This window comes from Kryptolebias marmoratus, linkage group LG8 (assembly GCF_001649575.2).
Source record: "Kryptolebias marmoratus isolate JLee-2015 linkage group LG8, ASM164957v2, whole genome shotgun sequence".
NCBI lineage: Eukaryota > Metazoa > Chordata > Actinopteri > Cyprinodontiformes > Rivulidae > Kryptolebias > Kryptolebias marmoratus.
Window position 1 is genome coordinate 3,472,234 of NC_051437.1, and position 25,847 is coordinate 3,498,080.

General features: G+C 40.6%; 1 protein-coding gene across 2 annotated transcripts in view; it reads left to right on the plus strand.

Moving 5' to 3' along the window:
- lama5 (laminin, alpha 5) overlaps positions 1–25,847 on the plus strand; it is a 311,767-nt gene that overhangs the window by 172,128 nt on the left and 113,792 nt on the right. For both annotated transcript variants that reach the window (XM_037977106.1, XM_037977105.1), the window contains 7 exons: positions 1,883–2,044; positions 6,584–6,691; positions 7,295–7,378; positions 10,408–10,638; positions 17,515–17,628; positions 17,731–17,861; positions 21,291–21,371. In XM_037977106.1, coding sequence (XP_037833034.1) covers positions 1,883–2,044; positions 6,584–6,691; positions 7,295–7,378; positions 10,408–10,638; positions 17,515–17,628; positions 17,731–17,861; positions 21,291–21,371 — 911 coding nt within the window. The remainder of the gene's footprint in view (positions 1–1,882; positions 2,045–6,583; positions 6,692–7,294; positions 7,379–10,407; positions 10,639–17,514; positions 17,629–17,730; positions 17,862–21,290; positions 21,372–25,847) is intronic.

A 25,847-nucleotide genomic window follows, 5' to 3' on the forward strand; every position in this document is an offset into this window, starting at 1 on the left:
ATGCTTGAACATGGTGTTCGTTATGGACAATCCATGATGAGCACAGAAGTCCAACAACAGAACACTGTTCGGGTTCAGATCAGGGGGGCCGTTCCTCCCAACCACACCCCTCCAGGTCTCACTGTCACTGCCCACATGAGCATTGAAGTCCCGGTCCTATGTGGATCATAATTCAGCAACACTTTAATCAGAACCTGATGATGACTAATAATCTGATAACCTTTACATCCCTAATAATGCATATTAAGACTATTCATATTCAAGAAGTATCAACTGTGAAATGGCTTCCCAGAAATCAGACTGCCAGAGGCAGAGGATGTCATTAACATGATGAAGCCCTCCACTTGTACCCTGGACCCCATTTTAATACAGCCATGAAAAAGCTAACATCTCCATTATAGGTCCCCTCATCACCACTGTGATAAACCACTCTCTGCAAGCTGGTTTTGTTCCACCTGCCCTACAGCAAGCCATAGTTACTCCATTTCTTATAGAACTTATTCTTGACCCAAATGTCTTAGCCAAATACAAGCTAACTCCAACCTTTTGTTTCTCTCTAAAGTATTGGAAAAAGTTGTTGCCGGACAATTACTAAAAAAGGTCTAGCAGAGGTGATCCCCTTAAGGATCATCTAAAACACAATGAACTCTTTGAAAAACTTCAGTCTGGTTTCCACTCTGCTCACAGAAATAGCATTTCTGAGGGTCACAAATGACCTCCTGATGGCAGTGGATGCTGGTTCTCCATCACTCCTCATCCTGCTTGACTTGTTGGCTGCATTTAAAACTGCTGAAATGTGCATTTTTCTGGATCACCTACATTATACCATTGAACTCATTGACACTGTCCACTGTTATGCTGATGACACTCAACTACAGCTGCCAGTTCACTTTTATCATTATCATCTTTACTGTCTTCATCATCTTCTACAAAACTCACCATCTATCTGGATGAGATAAAGATGTGAATGGAGCACAACATTCCCCAGCTAAAAAGCTTCAAGACCATCTTAGCTATCTTAGTTGGAACCCATCCCTCACTAGACCCACTCATAATCCAGAACCAGCCAGAACCAGCATTTCCTTCTCGGGTCACAACATTCCCCTCTCCTCATCAATTAAAAACATTAGTGTAAAATTTGATCCTCAGGTCACATCTGATAATCATATCAAACACTTCTGCAAGATCTTATTTCTCTGTCTCAGAAATATCTCCGAACTTCATCCCATCCTCACCCTCTCCGATGCAGAAAAGCTGGTCCATGCCTTTGTCTGCTTGAACTTATACTGTTGTTTGTGCTGCACTTTTCATTGGGATTCAAGAAAAAGTCTCCAGAGACTCCGTTACATCCAAAACTTTGCTGCTGCATCCTGATGAGAGTACCAAAGTATGATCACATAACACCTGTTCTACACTCACTCCTGTCTTAAAGAACTTCTCACCCCCATAGTCCAACATGTTCTCTTCACTCCTTACGTTCAAACCATCTCCATCTTCCCAGGTCAAAACTACAAACTATGGGTGATAAAACATTCTGTGCTACTGCCTCTTACCTGTGGAATGCTCTTCCTGACACATTGAAAGCTCCTCAGCATACAACCATTTATGTTTCTATGTTTCTTAATGTTAGCCGCTTAATTGTTTTTTTAAATTGTACTTTTTAAGGTATTTTTCTTTGTAGCACTTTGAGATTTTCTTTAAAAAAGAGAAGTGTGTGTTATGTAAAGTATTATGAGTAATAACAGTAATAACATTAAGATTTATCAGATGAAGAAAGTGCTGGCAGACTGTTCATTCAACCTATAAAGAGTTATGGTCAGTAGGTCGGCTCCTATCCTAGATTCTACAATCTTTTCCACTTTTTCACCTTTGTGTGTTGTAGATCATGGACATGGAGGGCTGGGTGCTACTTGGAGCAGACAGACAGGAAGTCCCAGTGAGGGTGTACCCTGATCAGGATCTTGTGGAGGCTGACCTCAGTGATGTTCCTGATGTCTACCAGGACCTCCACTGGCATGCACCAAACAAGTACCTGGGAGACAAGGTGTGTGTGTGTGTGTGTGTGTGTGGGCGTTGAGCTGCATCCTCTTATTGATGAGATTACCCTGCAGGGAGAAAGAATCACTAAAAATCTGATCAAAACGCAAGCTTTTTAAAATTGTTTTATGTATTAGGTAACTGTATATATATATATAAAATATAGATTTATATATTTTTTTACCTATTACAAGCATTGCTCACTCCCCCTGCACCCCTGTTGGTGGCTGCCCTGGTCTAATAAATGAAAGAGTGCACAGCTTTCATATTAAAAGTTGGAGTATGAACAAAATCTGAAAAGTGCATACACACAAAATAATTCTCATTTATCAAACCTTATGCATTAATGTTTCGGTGCACCTTTCCTTGATACATTCCGCTGATTGAACTGAGCGCACTGTTGTGGCAGCAATAAATGAATTTCCAGGCACTGTTAGATGAAATCACTCAAGCAGGTTTACTTATATAATGTGCACAGAATATAGAGAGCAGTTCTGAACAGGGAAGCTCCGAATCAAAGCTCTGGTCCCCCAAGTCAACACAGGAGCTTTTATTAAAGATATTGAAATACTGGACCAGAAGGAGGAGTTAGGGAAAGGCAAGTCAGTCTGGTTCCCAAGGGAAGAAAATTCAACATCACTTCTATAAACAAGTTCATTCTGTGAGAACCCATGGGACTTGGAACAGAAGTCATAACATTATCAGGACTTATAAACAACAGGTGTTACCTTGTAGTAAATTCTGCCATTACAGCACTGAGACTCCTTCCCTGATACACCTCCATTTAAATATGCAAATACATCCTGCATGTGTGATTCGCCTCTCTGCGTAATCAAAAATTATGTCTAGATGCAAGAAAATGAGGAAGTTCATGGAGTGTGTGTGAAGCTGCAGCTGTCAGACATGGTCAGACATAAAGGTAGTAGCAAAGTGAAGGACAGCAGCCCATCACCTTTCAGCCAATTACGTTAGACACCACTTATTGTACAAAACTTTCACATTATTTTTCTAAATAAATAATGTGAACCGGGGCACACTTCTGAGACTGAGGCATTTCCATGTGTTTAATAACATAATTGCTGTAAAAGCTGAGCCACTCAATGGCTTGGTAGAACTTAGAGGCTTATGATCTTCTCCAAGGAGGTTATGTTTTTGGTAGTGTTAGTTTGTTTGTCTGTTCATCCATCTGTCTGTTGGCAAGGTAACTTAAAAACTGATGAACAGAGTTCCATTATATTTTGGTGGAGGTTTGTACTTTCAGAATGCTTTTATGAAATAAATTATGTTAAGAAATAAGTTGCTGCACATCAGTGGAGCATTTCAGCCACACTGTAGGAAAGTTTGATATCTCTGGGCAACTTGTGGGTGAGCCCATTTTATACAGCTGGCCAAGCACGGACGACCTGACTTGTCAGCCAGCTTTGCCTGAAAGGAAAGGCTCTGAATGCAAGGAACTCCAGCGTGGCGAAGATTTGACTTTACACTGTTAATGCATGGCTCTTCCGCATTTCCCTCTGTAACACTGGGGCCAGTTCAGTGCAAAGTTCCAAAATATATATTTGCACTTGGACTCCAAATCAACTAATAAGCCAAGTACAAATGTGTCTCTGAAAACACGCTTCCTCCGAATTCTTCTATTGGCGATGTCCTTTAGCAGCGCCAAAGCGACCATTGTTCCACAGTTACATACAACTTTATGCAATTACTTATAGGTATGCAGGGTTTCCCCCAGAAAAGAGGCTAAGCCTGGTGGTAGGTTGCACCAGCTGATCGAGCAGGGAGGAGTGTGTGAGGAGTGTGTGTTAGAAGTGCGGAGGAAGAGTGAGAGTTCTGTCATAGCACCTCTACAATAACAATGTGAGTTTACCCATTGTCTCCCTTTTCTTCATTTACAACCATCACAACAAACTCCTCCTTCAGGAGCACCCCTACTTTCTTTCTGTCCTATCCGCAACATGGTAAATCAATTTAAATCCTGCCCCAGTGTTTGAGCCTTGCTGCTCTTCCACTTGGTCTCCTGCACAGATAACACATCTTCCTTTCTCCTTCCTTTCTCATGTCAGCCAGCTCTCTAGCTTTGTCTGTCATTTCTACTTTTAGAGTCACTACCCTGCAATACTTTTGACTTTCCTGAACTACCTCTGTCTCCTGGCACATTTCCCTCCTTATGGTCTTTGACTAACAGTAGTACAATTTCCAGTGGTGCCCTCTTTGTTAACAGTATCAGTGTTGGTCATTGTTAACCAATCAAGTATGGTGTTATTTGGACGAACTTGCATGTTTGTTTTGGCAAAATGTTTAACACTGGATGCCCTTCCTGATGCAACCTCACCATTTACCTAGATTGGCCTAGATAGGCTTGGCCCCTATGTTCACAAAAATCTTTAACACATCACTGGAGCTATGCAATGTCCATCATAGTTTGCAAACCAGACAAATAGATTAGTGGGTGATGCAGTCAACAATGGGACTGCATTACATCCTGGAACATCTCGATGCCGCAATGTCATATGCCAAGATCCTGTTTGTGGACTTTAACTTGCCATTGAACACCATCGTCTCTGAAGTCCTCCAGTTAACGCTGTTGTAGGTCTCAGGATCAGCTTAAACCTTTGGGTTTATCTTTGCCTTTTACTTTATAGCATTTCATCTTTTTTTATCACACGCTGCCAAAAACCAAAGGTGGTGCAATAATGTTTTTATCTCTGTGTGTGTGTGTGTGTGTGTGTTTGCCTGGTTGGAAAAAAAAAAACGTCTCAGTAACCAGTGAACAAATTTTATTGAGGCTTCCAGAAACTTATTGGATGTACATCCACTACTGATTACCTTTTAGAGTCAACTTGATTCAAGATGGCTGCCACAATTAACTGAATTTGAAATGCACAAAAATTCTTCCCACAAGCTTCATAACTCTCCTGTTGTTGTACCATGTCCTTGTAAGAACATCATGACTTCTCATGGAGTATGCAAAGGCTCTAACTGTTTCATTAGCCCTGTCTGTCTGTTAGCAAAATATCTCATGAGCCACTGGATGGATTTTAATGAAACTTGTAATCATTGGATGTGCATCTCCAACTGAGTAACTTTTTGAACCAGCCTAATTCAAGGTGGCTTCCACAGCTAATCAAACAAAACCAGTACAAAAATGGTTATTTCAGATATTGAGCTAAAGTTTATGTGGTAGTAGCTGAAAATCATCGACAACATATACTTGAAGCACTAATAGATTTGCGGGCTATAACAATATATCACATAACATTGGACATAAAATTATTTTGAACATTTAACTAAAACAGATACAACTCCATCATTTCTGATGGTGCCAGTGTGTATCGGCAGTCATCTGCCCACCTTGTCAAATTTGTTGTTCATTATTGCATTGTTTTATATTTTATGCCAGGATATCTGTGGACTGTTAGTGTATGACCGACAGGCACTTATTGATCTTAATCAATGTTTTGAGTCATCCTTAAGCAAAAACTTTGAGGATCAAACATTCAAGCTGCCACCTCATCTAATCTCTGTGTCATCTGACTTGTGGCGCTTACCTGTCAGTGGGTGAAAGAAGTGGGGCAGAGGAAGCAGAAAACGCAGGAAACTCAGAGGCGCTCTGGTAAAAGCCAAGGCCTATCAGAGGTTAACTTCTGAGACTACGACCCAAGGAACATATTGATTTTGGTGAATCCAGCCAGTGACACCTGTGCATTTCGATGTCAGTTTGCGCCATTTGCCTCTGAATGCCCCGCTGCATAAACATATAAGAGAACCGCGCTGTGGATTTTGGACGCCTCTGGCCATTGCGCAACAGCTCCCCACCTGTCTGTGAGGATATCACCCAGGCCTAGGCCTGCTAAATGCTAGCTCACTAGCAAATAAAATGTTAATTTTAAATTATTTATTCACGGCTCACAAACAGGATTGCTCAGTCTTACTGAGACTTGGCTTCAAGTTGGTGAGTTGAGCCCTTTTTTTTAGAACTTCTACCTCCCAAATGCCTCTTTCTGAACTTGCCTCGTATGATATAGGCAGAGGTGGAGGATTAGAAACAGTATATAAATCTAAATACACCTGTCGGCAGCTACAGGCAGTATTTTTTTTCCAGTTTTAAGCTACAGACTTAAAACTGGCTGACTCAATTGGTGTCGGGCACAACACATAAAAAAGGACACACCCTGGACTTTTGGTCCTAATGTACATATTGCTGAGATCTGTGAAACACATTTTTCCAACCACTTTGCTGTGCTGTTCTCTGTTACACTGTCTCACAGTGTGATCAGCGGCACGCTGAGTCCGCATAATAAATTTCCAGACAGCCTCCTTATTCTCCTGCATGTTCAGCGAATCGTATAATTCTGACTCACAGAACTTTACTCCAGATGAACTTATTTCTATTTTCAATGAAACTTGTACAGAGGTTCTGGACTCAGTAGCCTCATTTAGGCTAAAGCGGTCTAACATTTCTTCAAGAAATGCTAAGCATTTAGTTTATTTATATTTTTATCCTGTTTGTCCTGTTTTTTTTAATCATGCATCTGTGTTTCTCCAGATCTCCTCTTATGGAGGTTATTTGAGGTATCGACTTCATATCCAGACTATGAGAGGGGATGCACTGCCTCTGCCAGCGGAAGCTTCCAGACCTGATATCATTCTGAAGGTGTAAAACACGTACTCACTGATACGTCTTATCTCTGCAGCAGCTACAACACACAACGCTGAGTTATCATTCACACTATTGTTTTCCTGTGTATAGTTTTTTAAGTACATTTTTTGCAATCTTTATGCTATTTTAGCCATTCAAATATCAAAATGTTCAACTCATTCACAAGTTGTGTGCTGTCTTTCAATTTTTGTAACTTTTATATTACTCAAAATATTTAACTTTATTTACTAATATTTTCCTCATAGAAATATATTGAGAGCTCTTGAATTCCTTAAAAAGCATGTTCTCTTTAAAGTCTGCTAGCTCAATTTTTGTTTTTGCATGCTACTTTTAGCTTTTAGCTAGCCTTTTGCTATTTTTAGCTAGCCTTTTGGTACTTTCAGCGTTTAGGTACCGTTTTGCTTCTTTTAGTATTAACAACTCAGTTTCAGCTTCTTCAGCAAGAGTCATACAGCAATGCAGTTAGATATGATTATCAAAATCTGTGTCAAGACTTTGAATTTTTGTTTGTTATGACAGATTTGATACTGATTGTTGTTAAACCCCAGTTGATACATGTGTTTCCATGGTTACCATGACCTTTTTCTCTCTCTGCAGGGGAACCAGATGACTCTGGTGTTCATGGAGAGAGAGTACTCCTCACCTGAAGAGCCTCACCTGGGAATCGTTCACATAGTTGAGGTAAAGTCACCTTTATGGAAGCAACACAACCTAGGAGATTTATGTCAGATTCCAAACACAGCACACCACATTAAAGCCCTTTTGGAATCAGCAAGATACATATGTTTTTACATTCAAGAAAAAAACTCTATATTCTCACTTTTTCTCCTTAAACTAACTGTTTTTTGTTTGTTTGTTTTACATTCAGTGATTGTTACAAATGTTTCCCTTTGTAAGCCAATAGATAGCATTATATGAACACCCCAACAGACTAGTAAAAGGTAAACAAAAGACAAAGGAAACCAATGAGTGCAAAAGTCAATAAATTATATTACTTTCATTAAAGAAAATGAAAAATATTAAATGTTTCCCAGATTAACAAAGCTGCAACATATATTGAGGAACCAGGATTGTCTGATGATAAATGGGTTTCTGGAACAAGACATTTTATAGGACAGTGGTTCCCAACCCTGGTCATTGAGGAACACTATCCTGCATGTTTTCATTGTTTCCCTGCTCTCCAGCAAGTCTTCAAGTTCTGCAGAAGCCTATGAATCACTCACTCATTCAAATCAGGTGTGTTGAAGCAGGGAAACAACTAAAACACGCAGGGTAGTGTTCCTCGAGGACGTGGGTTTGGAATCACTGCTGTAGGGGGCAGAGAACCTAACACTGTTGAAATACAAGCAAGCCTAGATAGAGGGGCTATATAGACATCCAAAACAGTCTCAGTATTAAGGAGTTGAAGTGCACCAGGGCCTGACATGATTCAAACAGATAAGCTAAAGAAACTGGCTGTTGTCCATGAATGCCTAGCAGCCGAAATGAACCAGCTGCTAAAGAAAGGGACCCACCCAGAGTGGTTGACCAAAGCCTGGATAGTCCTGATCATGAAACCCACCCAAAAGGGGCAATTCCATCGAACTACTCTTTCTGTACAATATGCCAGCTCCTGTCAGGCATCATGGTGGCTAAGATAAACGGGCTTCACCCTCATTGTAGAGGTGCATGAGGTGAGGTGTACGGTACAGGCTGTTAACCTGAAGAAGGTTGCTGGACCTGATGGCATTCTTGGACAGGTGCTGAATGAATGTGCAGATCAGCTGGCTGAAGTCCTTACTAGGATTTTCAACAAGTCATTGTCCCACCCTGCCTGAAGTCTTTCATCATAGTCCCTCTGCCAAAAAAAATCCCACATCTCCAGCTTTTCATGACTACCAGCCAGTTGCACTCACTCCAGTGGTAATACATTTCTTTGAAAAGCTGGTTAGGGGTCAAATCACATCACTTCTCCCCTGAAGGTTTGACTCCCACTAATTTGCTTATAAAGCAAATAGATTTAAGGAAAACACCATAGCTACAGCCCTCAAGGTTTCATTGTCCCATCTGGAACAGCAGGGGAGATACGTTTGACTGCTTTTTGTAGAAACAGCTCTGTGTTCAATACCATTCTCCCCAACAAACTAGTGGACAAACTAAGGGACCTGGGGCTTCCACACTACACTTGCATGTGGATCAACAGTTTCCTGTCTGGCCACAGTCAGAGGGTTAGAGTGGGTCATCATACATCTACAGCCCTCCGCCTCAGTACTGGCTCCTCACAGGGCTGTGTGCTGATCCTCCTACTCTATATTTTATAGACACACAGCTGCTCCCCTGTTCATCACAGCAACACCATTATGAAGTTTACAGACTAGTTACAGGGACAATTTCACCTATAGCAGTGCTTCTCAGTTATTTTCTGTTACGTCGCCTCCCTAGGAAGATTAAAACATTTAGCCCCTCTTTTCCACCTCTTTACCGCATTCTTCAGCAGGGCCGTGCAGAGACCACTAAAGGGGCAGGTGCTGGAAAAAAAGGCACATATAACCGGATTTTAGGACAGAATATTAGCAAGAAGTTCACACAGCTTTTATAGTTCATTATTATGATGCATTACAAAATTGTATGCAAGGAGATATACAATTAAATCAAATTTAGGGAAAACAATTATATAGAACACACAACCATGCATGTGTATTAAATATGTTATTGGTAACAATTTCCTTCTGCAGGTCTCTTTTCCTTATAGGGAAGTATTGCAATACGCAAACCTCAAATTTAACAAAATATGTTAATCAGAGAGCTAGATCACCAGACCTATTTTGTCTTTACAGAATTACACTGTTAAAACTATAAACAGGGGCACACTACAACCTTTTAGTGTACAGTAATAAAGGTCCCTATAATAAAGAAAAGCTGCCTGGTTTGCTATACTTACAGTGGCAGTAAAGATGGTCCTTTCAGAACAGCATCAAACTTTGTCTGACAAGTAGTTGCCCTACTTCTATCTTAAAATTTCACTCACTTACTGCTTTATTGACCAAAAACTGTTCTGGAATCTGGACAATACTGATATATGTTGAGCTCCGCAGTAAGCCGCTTCATCTCGCAGTGGGAGGGGCAACTGCAAAAGATCAAAGGTAACAAGATGACTGGAGGGCTTATCATGTTGTTTCTCTTACAAAATAACATAAATAACATTTTTAATACATGTTATTAGGTGTCAGATGAGGGCTTAGGAAAAGAATGAATAAATAAAAAAATAAATATTATTACTTTGACCAAAAGGACTTGTGGGCAAGGAGCAAAAGGGGCAGGTGCTCTGGTGTTTTGGAGACTGACATGAAAGCAAGTATCATTCTTTCCAACAAGCAGCGGGTGCTGCAGTTGGTCCTTTCACTGTCCCACAGTGCTTACAGGTGGCTCAGACCTCCCACAGTGTACCTCCAGCTGCAATCAGAGAAGGAGAGATTTAAAACCTAAAAGTACAAACAGAAAGAGGTTTTAACCTGCAGTTTCAAAATGAAGCTTACGGATACTCTTTACAATAGTCTGACTTTGTCATGTCTTAGGTTTTTACAAACAATAATCTCAAATTACTATTGTGATTTCTAGAGGAAAATTGATACATGTGGGAATTTAGTGCAGTAGCTGCATTGGCACCCTTCAGAATTTTCTCAGAAATGTTTGAGTGATTCTTCTCCTTCTCTCGTCTTTTGTCCTTACAGGGAAGTTTCCATCATGCTCAGACAGGTAACTCTGTATCTCGGGAGGAGCTGATGATGGTTTTGGTCAACTTGGAAACTCTGCAAATCAGAGCCCTCCACTCTCAGTCAGCCCACTCCGTGTCCCTGCGCGGGGCCGTATTGGAGGGGGCTGAGAACCTGCCAATTGGACGTCATGCCAACAATGTGGAAATCTGCATGTGTCCTGCCAATTACCATGGAGACTCATGTCAGGTGAGGAACAAGACTAGATGTAGAAGAAATTTACTCTGAAGTTAACGTCATTATTGTTCTGTTATCAATATAATGCCAATTCCTAAATGTGGTCAACCTTCTGGAACCATCATCTAAATTAGTGTTTCTCAACGGGGGCGTTGAGAGGATGACAGGGGCGCTGACAGCAATATTGTCAAAAAGGGGGCGCTGATATTCTTTTGGGAGGTGTTTGCTTGAAGGTAAAGTTTACATCAAAGATTCACAACAATATCAGTTTAAACTTTGAACTACTTGCAAAAATATTGTGGCCTAAAACATGAAAACCAGCATGGAACTGCAACTGTATCGATGGTGTTTCTCTTCGGCTTCCAGCTCTATGCTGCCTTCAGAAGAATGAGACATCAGAGTATCGTTTTTATAATTTTTCCCACATGGCAATTACTTTGTAAACTCTAAGAAAAGAACTCTCTCTTTATTGGTATTACCCTTGGAATTATTTATTTCTCTTACATGGGTTAAGTTCTTTGAAGGATACACCATGAGCGCATTGTTATTGCAGTGGTTAAACATTTACAAGAGCAATATTCTGTTGTCAGACTTTCCCTGAAAGCGTCCAGCATCCAGACGTACATTAATTCGTTTCTGGACAAGATGCTTTGTTGACATGACTGCGGAACAACGTTGCCAATGTATATGAACACAAACCAACAAACCAAAAAAAATATTCTAAAACCAGAGACCTACGGCTTGATAAGTGGATCACAACAACTGCATCAGACCCTGGATCGATGTTGGCTAACACCCGAGACCCGCTCCACTCTGTGTCCACAGTGGCACAAATCCAGTAGCATTTTCTGTATTTACCATCTGTCTGCGAATGTGTAAATTATATGATCGATAACAGAGACATATCACTGATTAGGCGCCCTCCGCTAATTCTCCTCCCCTCCTGTCGCGCTCTTCTCGAGCACGCACGGGAGTGCAATTGTTTTCATTTGAATCGTGATGTCATCTGATGACAGAGAGCTAAAGATGGAGAGGCAGAAACCTGAAGAGGCAGAAGGGTAAAGATGAAAGAAAGCTTGCTTTTCAAAGTGGTTGAAAGACAGCAGGAAGTTCTGTCAGGTTTCAATGAAACCTGTGTCAAGAGGAGGCCTGGAAATGTTCAGGTTACAACTGTTTACTGATCAGTATTTACAATAGAACACAGCATAACAGGAAAAATAAAGGAACTTGTTTGCTTTATTTTGTTGTTCAGACAGTAATCATTTGTTGAACTCGATGGTGAATCATAAAGCAGATAAATTATAGAAGTTGAGAGTTTAAATGTCTTCTCTGGGATATAACTCTACAGAGCTGCTGTGATGAATCTGATAAGTCTGATCAGATGAGGTGTCCAATCACTAACTGGTGTCCAACAAGAATATCGTTTAAAATTAAGATTTCATGTTTTTATATGTGGTTTGACTGCTGTATTTTTTAAACCTCCTGACCACAAAGTTCATGTTATTCAGCTGAGAAGATGGAGAGAAAGAATCAGGACAGACAGGAAGGAGACAGGCTGGTCTAATATTAGGGTGTAGGAACAGCCACTTAATACCAAGTGATTAATTAAGAAATATTATTTATATTAAAAAAGTGCATTAGCAAGATGTGTAATTTATTTAAAGCTATCAAATAATACTTGTTTGACCATGTGACTTAGAGAAGAACACAGAGAGGGAATGAAGGAGACAGACATGAGGTCGGTGATCAGCTGCTGTAGAGGAGAGCAGAGATGACATCAGGTAGGAATAATTCCACTAGTGAGGCCACAAAAACCTAGCTGCCCAGGAGGGTTTGAATTTCTGCTGACCACCACTTTGTCATTTTGGGAAAAATATTGCAGGCAGACATGGCAAGTCAATCACCAAAGAGGAGAATGTGGACAAGAGAGGTGAAGATGATGATGATGATGATGATGGAGAGGAACAGAGAGGTGCAGAAGAGAGGGTTGGGGCAAGGTCTTACTCAGAAGATCCAAGAAGCAGTACATGGTGGAGAATGGCCCACAGAGATGTTCTGCTGGGCCATACTCAAGATCATGTATTATATTGTATAAGTCCATGAATAAAAAGATTTATTTTACAGACACGCTCTAGGCAGAATAATATTTGACCCATGGGCTGGTTGGAGGGCTTTGAAGGCCCATGATCTACGGAGTTTATGGCTGAGCTTTTTAAATAATCTAATGTGGCTTGACAAGATATTCTTTTAAGATTCAGCCTACTGCATTTTATGTGCTAAACCAAAGGGATGGTGAGCTATCATGATTGATGGTCTGGAGAGTGAAACAGTTTCAAACCAGGAATATTTTTCTATGTCATGTTGGAAAGGCTTTCCCCTGCTCCACAATGGAAAAAGGGTGTACATTTTCCCACACTTCACATCGACTGTGGCCAGACAGAAGGCAGCTTTCATCTCAGTGACAAATTCAATCCATGGTTGTGTTAATATAAAATTTGGCCTCTGGCACCCGGCTTTAATACACATCAACATGTTCAACAACCAGAAGGGGGGCTGTTATGTTCCAATTTTGGGGGGTTGGTTGTTGATTTAGTTTTAAGGGGAATTGTGTTGGCATCTATCCTATATTCCCAGATCTTCTTTTATCACATGTTGAAACACCTCTGTGAATCGCTACCTTATCGTGGTGGAGGAGTATTCATGCCTGACTGATGCTATGGGCAGCAGCCGAATGTGGGGGGCCTTTGTGCTTTGACCATAGCTTACCAAAGCCAACTCTTGGGACATGGAATGTCACCTCTCTGGTTGAGAAGGACCCTGAGTTTGTGCATGACATTGAGAGGTACCAACTAGATATAGTTGTGGACACCTCAACACTCTGGGCTCTGGAACCAATCTCCTTGAGAGGGGCTACATCTTATTTCACTCTGGAGTAGCCCATGATGAGGCACCAGGTTGGTGTGGGGCTACTTATAACTCCCCGGCTTGGTGCCTGTGCATTGGAGATTTCTTAGTTAATTGAGAAGGTAGCTTCCCTAAGTCTTTGAGTGGGGGATGGGCTCTAACTGTTGCTTAAGCCAAACTGCAATTTAGAGTCCCCAGCCCATTTGGAGTTCTTAGCGGGGGTGTTAGGAGGTCCATCTGGGGACTTTATCATTCTTTTCGAAGACTTTAATGCCCATGTGGGTAACGACAGTGTAACCTGGAGAGATGTGACTGGAAGGAACGGCCTTTCTGAGCTGAACCTCAGTGGTGTTCTGTTATTGGAATTACAGTTGAAACCAGAAATTTACATACACAATATAAAAAGACACATGCATTTTTTCCCACACTGTCTGATGTGAAATTAGAATAAACTTTTCCCATTTTAGGTCAATTAGGATTTTCAAAATTATTTCTATTTGGGACTTCTGGTTTGCCATGCGGACAGGGTAGACGTAGCAACGGACTGCTCCGGAAAAATCCAGCCTTTTAACCAAATTCACCCCACAGAAAGCTAATTCTACGCCACCCATTAATACAAAAACATCTTGGCTAATGCTCTTTGATTATTTACCCACTAGTGATGGCCTGTAAGAGCGCGAAAGGGAGTAAGAAGGAGGACGCTAGCTTAACGCTAGAGGCTATCACCGCACTGCTTCAAAAGCATGGTGAGGATCTGAAATCTGAGTTCAAATCTTCCACCAACATGCTTAGCTCCAAGCTAGGCCAGATGCGGCAGACCCTGGAGGAACAGGCAGAGCGAGTCTCCTCCTTAGAGCTCGCAACAGAAGATCTGGGCCAGCGAGTGGCCGACCTCGAGAATTGGTGTGCTGCTCTCCGTGAAGACAACGCCAAGCTAAAAGACAAAGTGACGGACCTGGAGAGCCAAAGCAGACGACAGAACATCCGCATCCTCGGTCTGCCCGAAGACACTGAAAGTGGGCGACCTACTCATTTTTTCTCCAACCTTCTCTGCAAGCTATTTGGGAAAGAAGTGCTCCCGACCCCACCGCTCTCTGGCAGCTAAACGGCCCGCAGGACGTCCACCTCGCCCGGTGATCCTTCGCCTGCATCGATACCTGACCAAAGAACTCATCATTCGGGAAGCCAGGAAGAGAGGAAAGCTTGATTACAAAGGTGCGTTTCTTTGTATTGTTGAGGATTACAGCCCAGACGTCCTGGCCCAACGTGCGGAGTATAAGCACATCATGTCGGAGCTCTACAAACGGGGCCTGAAGCCAGCTCTTCTCTTCCCAGCCCGTCTTCGCATTACGGAATCCAGCGGTGCCAAAAAATTTCTCGGTTCGGTGGAGGAGGCTCAACAGTTCATCAAGAGGCTTCCAAAATCACAGGAAGACCAATAAAGGAACAACGTTTTGTCGAGGGCTCACTCCAGAAACGCAGAGGGGCTGCTTTGCCTCAGGGCACAATAGGTACTGTAAAAATAGCCTGCTGTCATGTTACCTCATTTTCAATGGACTTATTCTTGCCATCCTATTTGGTTGGTTTTGGACTTTATGAATAGATGGTCAGCTCCATTAATACCTGTTTGTTCTGTCCCAACAATGTCTGGAGCCTCTTTCCACACTATTTCTTGTGGTTGCTTTAAATTTTATTACATTGCTATTTTTTATAGTGTTCATGGAGGCCAGTAAAGTATGTCTCGAAAGTCTATATCATTGCGGGGGGACCTATACCTACTACATGCCCACCAGGAGCAGTGGTTAGTTTGCTACAGGTAGTTCTGTTTCTCTGACTCCGAGGTTGTTACCCACTGGAAGATTGGATCTCCGAGAATGTTAATTTTGAAGAGCTTGCTGCCACATTGTTGTTTTTTGTTTGGCAGCTGTTTATGTTTGGGGAGGGTTGTTGGGGGGAGGGTAAGGTCATAGCCAGGGGTCTTGCAGGGTACTGTAATTTTGATTCACCTCTTTTGCTTCAATCTCTGCCTGCCGTACTGCTACCGTACCTACCAAAGTAAGCTAAAGCACAAACTTTGAAACTAGATGAGTCAGCATTTAAACTTTTTAAGTTGGAATGTCAAAGGTTTAAACCACCCAGTGAAAAGAAGGAAGGTTTTCTCCCATATTAAACGATTTAATATAGATGTGGCATTTCTGCAGGAGACTCACATCAGGAGCTCGGACGGGGGTCGTCTCTTGGCAGAGGAAAATGCTTTTACTCCCATTTTCAGGCTAAGTCAAGAGGGGTCTCCATACTGATTAGCCAGAATACTCCATTTGAGGCCGAGAATGTGGTGGCAGATAAACATGGCAGGTTTATTATAGTAAGTGGGAAATTGCATAGTACTCTGGTCACCCTGGTGAATGTCTACGCTCCTAATACAGATGATGAGAATTTTTTTAAACAATTGTTTTCTTCCCTACCTGACCTCAATAAATATTCACTGGTTCTAGGGGGCGATTTCAACTGTTGGCTGAACCCAGCTTTAGACCGCTCATCCCTTAAAATTAATCTCATAAATAAGTCTGCATCAGTCATCCAAACCTTTTTGTCTGAATACAGACTGTGCGATGTGTGGCGTACTTTAAATCCCGACAAGAGGGAGTACTCATACTTCTCACATGTACATAAAACTTATACTAGAATCGATTATTTTATTACAGATACTAATGGCTGCAGCAGGTTCGTTCCTGTGACTATCAAAGCATAGTTATTTCAGACCACGCCCCACTTACTTTGTCCCTTTCCCTTCCTCAATTCCCCCTAAGAACTGGACCATGGCGTCTCAATTCAACCCTGCTGTCGGATGACAAGTTTGTAAAGTTTATTCAAGATGAGATACATTTCTTTTTTGTTACCAACTCTTCTCAAGAGACCTCCAGCCTTATAGTATGGGATGCCTTTAAAGCCTACATCAGAGGCCAGATTATTGCCTACTCAGCAAAAATTAAAAAACAGTCCACCTATGAACAGAACAACCTAATTCAGCAAATCAAAGAGATCGATGTAAAATATGCTCTGAATCAGTGTCCTGAACTGTTCAAAAGATGTGTTGAACTTAAAACAAGGCTTGACCTATTGTCAACGTACTCAGCTGAACGTTTGCTCTTACACGACAAATCCAAATTTTATGTGCATGGTGACAAACCCGATAAACTATTAGCAACCTTGCTCAAGGGCTCTAGGGCAAGGCAAACTATTTCTAGAATTCGAAAACAAGATAGCAGTATAGCTAATTAATGATGCATTCAGGGACTTTTATGAGGAGCTCTACAGCTCCCAATCACAAACCAATACTAACATGACTGACGACTTTCTAGCTAAACTTCACATTCCTGTAATTTCACCAGAACTTAAGAACAAGTTAGATGAACCCAACTCCCAGTCAGAAGTCTCCCTAGCAATAGCCTCAATGCAATCTGGCAAATGCCAAGGACCGGACGGTCTACCCTCAGAATTTTTTAAACAATTCTCAGACTTACTCTCTGTGTAGCTTAGCTCCATCCTTACTGATTGTTTTAAACATGGATCCCTCCCTCAGTCATTCTACGAAGCTTGTATCACACTTATTACAAAAAAGGGCAAAGATCCAGTGGAATGCACTTCATACAGACCTATCTCTCTCCTAAATACAGATGCCAAAATTTTGGCCAAAATTCTTGCCCGCAGACTCGAAACTGTTCTGCCATCAATTATTTCAAAAGACACGTCATACTCCATGCATGTTCACCTTAAGTCCTTACCTGGATGACAAGTTTTTGTGGTTTAAAAACTCTGTGGGTGTATGTTAGCTGAAAATGAGACATGTTCAGAATCATTCCAATATCTCTGTTGTTTGTGGAAATTTTGATGGAATCTCAGAATCACATTAAAAAGAAATGTTCATCCTCATCTGAAGTATTTTTATTTGTGTGTGTTTACCATTCCTCATTCTCTGTGTAGACATGTGCTCCAGGTTACTACAGAGACACCATTGGGCTGTTTCTGGGAAAATGTGTTTCCTGTAGCTGTAACGGACACTCGGACCAGTGTCTAGATGGTTCTGGAATCTGTATGGTGAGCATCTTTAACAATATACAAAATTTTTCATAAGCTTCTTTATGTTTTTTTACTTTAAACCTACTTTCAACATTTTTTATTTATCTCATTGTGCATCAGAATTGCCTTCATGATACTATCGGCAACCACTGTGAGAGATGTAAGAGTGGTTTCCATGGTAACAACAGTCTGGATGGACAAGCTGTATCCTGCTCCAGTTGTCCCTGTCCACTGAGGGCCCCGTCCAACAAGTTAGTCCATTTTAACCCCCTTTTCCTCTCCTGGCTCCTCTGTTTTTTTGTGACTTAGAAATAAAATGTTAAGGAAAAATATGCCAGGTCACTTCACTAACACTGGCATTTAAAAGTCAAGGTTTGTCGGTGTCAGTGTAATTTTATTGAAATAGCACTTTAAAAGCAACAATGGCTCCTCTGAAGTGCAGTATAGCAAAAATAGCAATACAAAGAATAGTAAAATAAAAGAAAATAATACAAAAAATACCATCAAAAAAAGAGAAAATCATAAAACAGCATAGTAAAAACATTCCATAAAAACAAGCACAGATAGACCAAGTTGTCCTGCTCTACTTGAATTAAAGGCCAGTGAGTAGAAGTTTGTCTTTAATGTCACCCTAAAGTTTTCTAAGGACTAAGCAGAAACTATATAAAAAGTTAAATTATTTCATAAAACAGGAGCATCAACTGCAAAAGCACAATCATCGGTACTTTTACATTTAGAATATAGAACATCTGAAAGTATCTGGTTGTTTGACATCCGAGTTCAAGATGAAGAATAGTGTTTTTAAAGATCCTGGAGATAAGAAGCAACCAGACCATAAAAAGCTATGACAATAGAATCTTAATGTCAATGCTGTAACAAACACGAAGCCAATTAAGTGGAGCCAAAACTGGTGTTATATGCCCATATTTTGTTTTTGTTCCTGTTAAAAGGTGAGCAGATGATAAAGAGTCAACTGATCTACGCTCTTATACAAAGAATTACTTAATTATTAATTTAAAAGTGTTGTAATGAATGCATATGAATTATTTTTTAATCCTTGAAACAGAAGCAGGGGTTAACCTTGACTAGGAGATGTAACTGAAATAAACCTGATTTGACAAATGAATTGACTTATTTATCCAGTTTAAATGAAATGTCAAAGATTACACCAAGATTTCTCACAAAGGATCAATAACTAAAACTGAAGGCCCAACAATGTCAGCAGAGTTATTGACAAAATCCTTCTACCCAAAAATTATTACTTCTGTGTTGTTTTTATTAAGACAAAAACAACACACTTTTTATCAAGCTTGTTGATATAAACAACAAGCTTGACTTCATTCATCATTCCTAATTTCAACCGAACAGGCTTCGGAGAGTTTTTAGTTTTTATCTTTAGGTGAAAATGCAGTTATTTAGCGTTGCTAAAAAAAGAAAAACTTACCTTGACTCATAATTTATTTTTTTTTAATTTTAGGCCCATTTTAAAACTTCCTTTTTACCTCAAAAATTTTATGAACGACAGTTTTTGTTCAGCCACAGTCATTTTTAAAATCAGATGACATTACTGAAATGTTTTTGATGTCCTTCATAACACTAAAACTGCCCTTCATAACACCAAAACTGCACTTTTAAAAGATTTTAATGATCTTTAAATGTGGTACAGATTTAGAATATTCAGCTTTTTAGACCTGACAACTGCCTTTGACACAGTTGACCACAATATTTTGACCTCCTGGCGGGAACTATGTGGTATCAAAGGCTCTGCACTGGACACGTTTAGGTCTTATTTGACCAACAAAAGTTTCGCCATACGCCGCAAAATAATGAACTGAGATATTAACCCTTCTGAAGCCCTCAAAAGAGAGAGATTGTGAGAGGTAGAGAAGCCGGTGTATCTTTGGGTTATTAACTGAGCCGTAATGCTGCAAGTGGTACTAAAACATTACGTATTCATACATAAGGTACTCCAGATTAAGAGGCGCACTGTCGTACTGCTAAATATCCTGACACCATCACAGAGAATCACAACAAGCTTGTGTACAGTCAACCTGAGATTAATTTTTACTAATTGGCTTTTTATAATGTATGTGCATGTTTTTAACAGTGCCCTGAGATGACTTTTGTTGTGACTTGGCGCTATATAGATATACTGAATTTAATTGAGTTGACAACAGATCCTACCAATGGCTGTAGAAGAATGGACTGAAGGACAGTACAGAGACACTAATCATGGCAGCACAAGAGCAGGCCCTCAGTACAAGAACAATAGAAGCTGGGGTCTATCATACCAAACAGGACCCAAGATGCAGGCTCTGCAAAGATGCCCCTGAGACCATCCAGTTCAAGATACAGGCAGGCAAAGCATACATGGAACACTAAATAAGTGGCGGGAATAGTGTACAGGAACATCTGTACCAAGTATATATCAAATACTGTAAGTCCCACAGTTAAAGGGGTAGGCTTCACCAAGCATGGTGAAGAATGGCCGGGCTAAGATACTATGGGACTTTCAGATCCAGACTGACAAACATGCGATGGCTAACCAACAGCACATTGTGGTAGTTGACAAGATACAGAAGAAAGCAGTGGTGATACAGATGTAGCAATCCCAACTGACTGTAACATCAAGAAGAAGGAGTACAAGAAGCTGAAGAAATACCAAGGGCTGAAAGTAGAAACAGAGAAGCTGCTAAGAGTCAAGGCCTCAGTGGTACCAGTGGTTATCGGAGCTTTCAGTGCTGTGACCCCCAAACTGAAAGAGTGGCTCCAACAGATCCCAGGAATAACCTTAGAGATCTCTGTCCAGAAGAATGCAGTCTTAGGAACAGCTGCAAACTGCACAAACCCTCAGTCTTCCAGGCCTCTGGTAAAGGACTCAAGCCTGAACTAAAGTGGAACTGCTCATGTAGAATAAATAGGACAAGATGGGAGTTTTACGTAATGTGTGTGTGTGTATACGTATATATATATATATATATATATATATATATATATATATATACACACACACACACACACACACACACACACACACACATATATAAAAGCAAAAAAAAAACTCTCATCTCGCCATATTTGTTCCACATGGGTGGTTCCACTTCCACTTCAAGCTGAGGTCCTCTACCAGAGGCCTGGAAGACTGAGGGTTCGATGCAGTATCTTACCTGTTCCTAGGACTGTGCTCTTCTCTTGATTTCTCTGCCCTTGTCCATGAATGTTTTGCTCCAGTAGCCCATTTCTCATCAGAATGTCCTGGTTCCCCAACATCTGATGCAAACCTTTATTTCTCTCTCTCTCTCTCTATATATATATATATAAGCAAAATATATAAAAGTTTAAAATATACTTACTGTTTATATTTTATTAAAGTGCATAAAGCCAAGATTTTAAAATTGGGCTTTTTGTTTTAACATTAAACAATAAATGTTAACAAATTGTTTGTCTTTCTAGTCAGAATGCAATGAAGTGTAGTTTTTTTGCTTTTTTTCCATATCACTGAGTTGAGTTTTTTCAAATCTGAAAGTTGATTTTGTGGCTCTTGACTTCATTTATTTTTTCAAAGTGAAAAAATTTCTTTTCAGATGGTAAAGGTTATCCTTTACAATCTATACAACCCTGGTGTAACTGAGCGATGTTTAATGGTTGTGTTTAAACTTGTATTCTGTTTGTGTGTGTAGTTTTGCAGAGGGCTGTGTGCAGAAGAATGACAGAATGCAGTGTCTGTGCATGCAGGGTTATGCTGGACCAAACTGTGAAAGGTAAACCATTTCACCAACCCAACTGTTCACATCAAACTACAAAATCAAGTTTTTAACACAGACCAACAAAAAATCTCCTTTATATCAGTTTATGGTTGTGTTTTATCACCTGTTCATGTTTCTATCTGGATGTTATTATTGCCTGCTGCAAAGGCAAAAGAGCAATAACAAATGACCAGGTCTATCTTTACATAAGATCCCACATAACATCATTTTCAATGTTTGACCAAGACAGCTTCAACTCCATCATATCTCAAGTTAAGATTATCCATCCATCCATCCATCCATCTATATCTACCACTTGTTCCAGGGTTGTGTTGTGGGGACAGCAGCTTCAGCAAGGAAGCCCAGACATCTCTTTCCCCAGCCACCTCTTCCATCTCACCCAGGACAATTCCAAGGTGTTCCCAAGCCACCCAAGAGACATAGTCTCTCTGGTGTGTCCTGGGTCTTCTCTGGGGTCCTTTACCATTTGGACATGCCAGAAACACCTTGCTAGTGGTAGAGGGGGCATCCTGACCAGATGTAAATCACCTCACCTCATCTTTACTCCAAGTTCCCACGAGATTACTGAATTTCTCATCCTATCTCTAAGGGAGAGTCCAGCAACTCTCAGAGAAAACTTATTTTGACCGCCTGTTTCTGCACCCTCGTTCTTTCTTTCTTTCACTACCCAGAGGTATACCGACCAGTCGTCAAAGACCTTTGCCCTGCATCTCAGCTCCCTCTTCACCACAATGGATGGTACAGGGTACACAATACTGTGGAACCCATACCGATTTGTCTGTTGATCTTGCGCTCCATTCTTACCTCACTCATAAACAAGACCCCGACATACTTAAATTTTTTCAGATGAGGCAGCACCTCACCTCTAACCCGGAGAGAGTAGTCCACCCTTTTACTAACCTTAGATTTGGAGGTTCTAATCATCATCCCAGCTGCTTCACACTCAGCTGGTTGCTCCAGTGAGAGCTGGATATCACAGCACAATTCTAACAGGACCACATCATCTGCCAATAGCAGCGATGAAGTCCTACGGCCACAGAATCAGACCCCTTCCACCCCCTGGCTGCACTGAGAAATACTATCCATAAAAGTTATGAACAGAATTGGTGACAACGGGTATTCTTGGCAGAGTCCAACTCCCACCCTGAAGAGGTCTGACCTACTGCCGGCAATGCAAACCAGTGTTGTGGAATTTTCTTTAACAAAGAGGACAACAAAGAGTTTTGTCTTCGGATATTTTTCATAAGCTATATAGCTGAGAATCACTGAGCTGAGGTGAGTCAGCAGAGTAAGTCTGAAGCATTACAGATAGCTCCCCCTTCTTATACCACTTGTAGGATGAGGAGGGGTCAGGGGGGAACAGAAGGGTCAGATAGCTGACCAAAAGGGGAGGTAAATAAAGAACACATCCCTTATATCCTGGTAAATTTTCATACAGTCAGGAGGGATCAGGGGGAAACAAAAGGATCAGATAACACATACATCCTGGAACCCTATCAGGATAAAAATAAAGGCATTCCTAACTAAACTAAATCATGGTGGTCATATGCAGCAAGACTCACTGAAACAGTATTTTTCCCATTACACCAGACTCTCGCATTGTTTGTTTAGAGACCAAATAGCCCATAGTATTGGATTCCCATACTCAAGGAGCACCACTCACAGAGTATCCTGGGCGACACACAAAGTCGGACTTGCCTATAAGTGAATTAAGCTGCTGCTTAGGGCCTTGATGGAGGCACGGTAACCTGAACTGACTAACTGTTGCACCTCTGCCTGTGACACAGGCCATAGAGCCCACCTTCATCACATATAAACTGAATCAATCAGCAGCCACACAAATGTTGTTCGCCCTCATTCTAAATAGGTGTGCCAAAAAGTGATGGTTTGCCAAAAGGAGGTCAACATTTGTTGGAGCACAGTTGACCACTTCATGTGTCTGTCTTGGTGTAACTTGCTGTTTCTGTTGCTTTAGTTCTTGGGATTAAACTATATTAACACTAAAGAAGATATATTTGTTTGCCCAAGATTATAGCATAAGTATGTCTCTGTTTAACTTTTTTTTTTTTCAAAAAAACTTAACGATGTTCTCTCTGAGAAAGTGTAAGTTTCAAGTCTTTATAGTTAAACATAGATAAACATAAATTTTAATTCTACATGGGACTTGTGCTGGGCGATATTAAAAAAATCCTATATCAAGATATGGACTATTTTATATCATGATAACGTATATATCACAATATACCACAGTTAAGTACGTTTTCAGGTATTCTCTGAAAAATATGTCAAAATATTATCATTGCTTACTTTTTTCAAACTTTATTTTGAAGTGACATTTAACTGAACTTTCACAAATGCATATTAGCACAGCAGTATGTATCAAATGACAACAGATGAGGCTGAGGTTGAGCTACAGTAGGCTTCACATTTTTTTTCAAAATTATACAGGTATTTAAACTGAATTATCAAAATAAACTCAATTTTTAACATTTTTTAAACTGCACTATTGTTTCAAGTTTCTGAGCAGAAAAGTACACATTTTTGCACAAAACATAGTTATAATTTTTTTTTCAATTTCAAGTTTGTGAAATCTAACCTTATAGTGCAAAGTTTGCAAACCATATTAGCAATATAAAGAATCAAAAGTAATTATCAGGGTTGAACATAACTCTGTTTAAGGCATGAACCATAAAAAAAGTGCAAACATAAAAGGTTACTTTGTAGAAGTAGAAATATTGTTTCTGTTAAATTTACAGGTTGAGTGCGAGGAAGACAAGTTGGTCAACTGTATCTGGCTTAAGACTTGACCTCTTGCATGTAATGATGTTCCCACTCGCACTAAAGGCCCATTCAGATGAAGAACTAGTAGCAGGAATGCACAAGTACTTCTTGGTGAGCTTGGCCACCAATGGGAAGTTCAACTCGTGCTGTTTCCACCATTCCAGAGGGTTGGTCTCTGAGTCAGGCCCAGGTGCCTGAAGATACATGGAGAGCTCCAGTTCAATGGATGCTCTGCTTGGCTGAGCATGGATGGTGCTTTGGCCTGCTGCTAGTGCCTTTTTGAAGTAGCTACCTAAACTCTTCTTTGTTTTCTTTGTTGGATAAGGAAGCTCTGGATCATCTTCAGCAGCTTGTGGTGAAATTGAGGTGACTGCTGTTTCTGCACTTTTAGGTGCTGGCGCCGCCATGTCCACCAGCTCTGCTGCAGCTCTCATCTTTATGAACTCCACCCTCTCTTCCGTCATGTAGACTGTCTTAAATCAGGGGTCAACAAGTGTCTCCATGTCTAGAAGGTTGTTCATGGCATCGTCGTCATACTTTACTAGAGGTACTTGAGGATACCCTCTTTGATTGCTTTTGTGAGCTCTGTGTCCCCATCCTTCCGGCTGAGGATTTCGTTGTTGAAGAGGTGCAGTACCAGTTTCAGAAAAGATACAGTGACGTACTTCTCCCCTGATAAAGCATTAATAAACTCAAAAAATGGACACAGTGCCTTGTTCATGGACTCCAGCACCATCATGTCTTGCCAGCTTGGCTGATTTCTTACCTAAGTCAGATAGTAAAGGAAATAGGTTACTTTCATAAGGAGGTGAATCTAGGCTGCAAACATAATCAGAATCCACAATGAAAAGAATCAGTGTGTAATGTCCAGTGTCCATGTCTCACCTTCTTGTCTGCAAGGAGGACTTGTGACAGAGCTTTCTCCTGCTCTAGGAACCTCTCAATCATCTGCTGCCGTGAACCCCATCTTGTGGGGTTTTCAGTGATGAGCTGACGGGGAGGCAAGCCCAGCACTGCCTGAGCCTTGGCCAAGTCATGTTTCCTCTTCCATGAGTTGGAGAAGGCACTCATCACCTTTTTACTTGCCCCAACTGCACGCTCTACAGCCTGCTTTGTAGATGTTGGTTTGAGAGCTTTCAGAGCGTTCTCTGTTTCGATAAAATAAAAATGTAATGTAATAACATGTTTTGACAGTAGTTTTAATTTTATCGTGTATTAATTAATGAATTTATGGATTGATTTTGTAATTAAATTTATGATAATACAACTACAACTGTAGGCAGCTAGTAGGTAGGTAGGTAGGTAGGTACATTTATTTATATAGCACTTTTCAGCACGAGGCGACTCAAAGTGCTTTACAACACAAGAACAAAATTACAGACAGAGTTACAGAACATGATAATGCAGGTACAAGATAACTAAGATAAAACATGACAATGATAACTAATTGTCTAAATAAGCTAAGCTAAACTAAACAGATCTAAGCATGACTAAATGTACAGAACTAAACTAAGCTAAAACTAAAACTAACGGTACCAAACTATCTAAAAGTACCCTAGGCCCGCTATACAGCCGAAGTAAAACCAGACATATCTAAGCATGAGCTAAGACAGTCAAAAATAGTAGCTAAACTAAACAGATCTAAACATGACTAAATGTACAGAACTAAACTAAGTGTACAGGAAGATA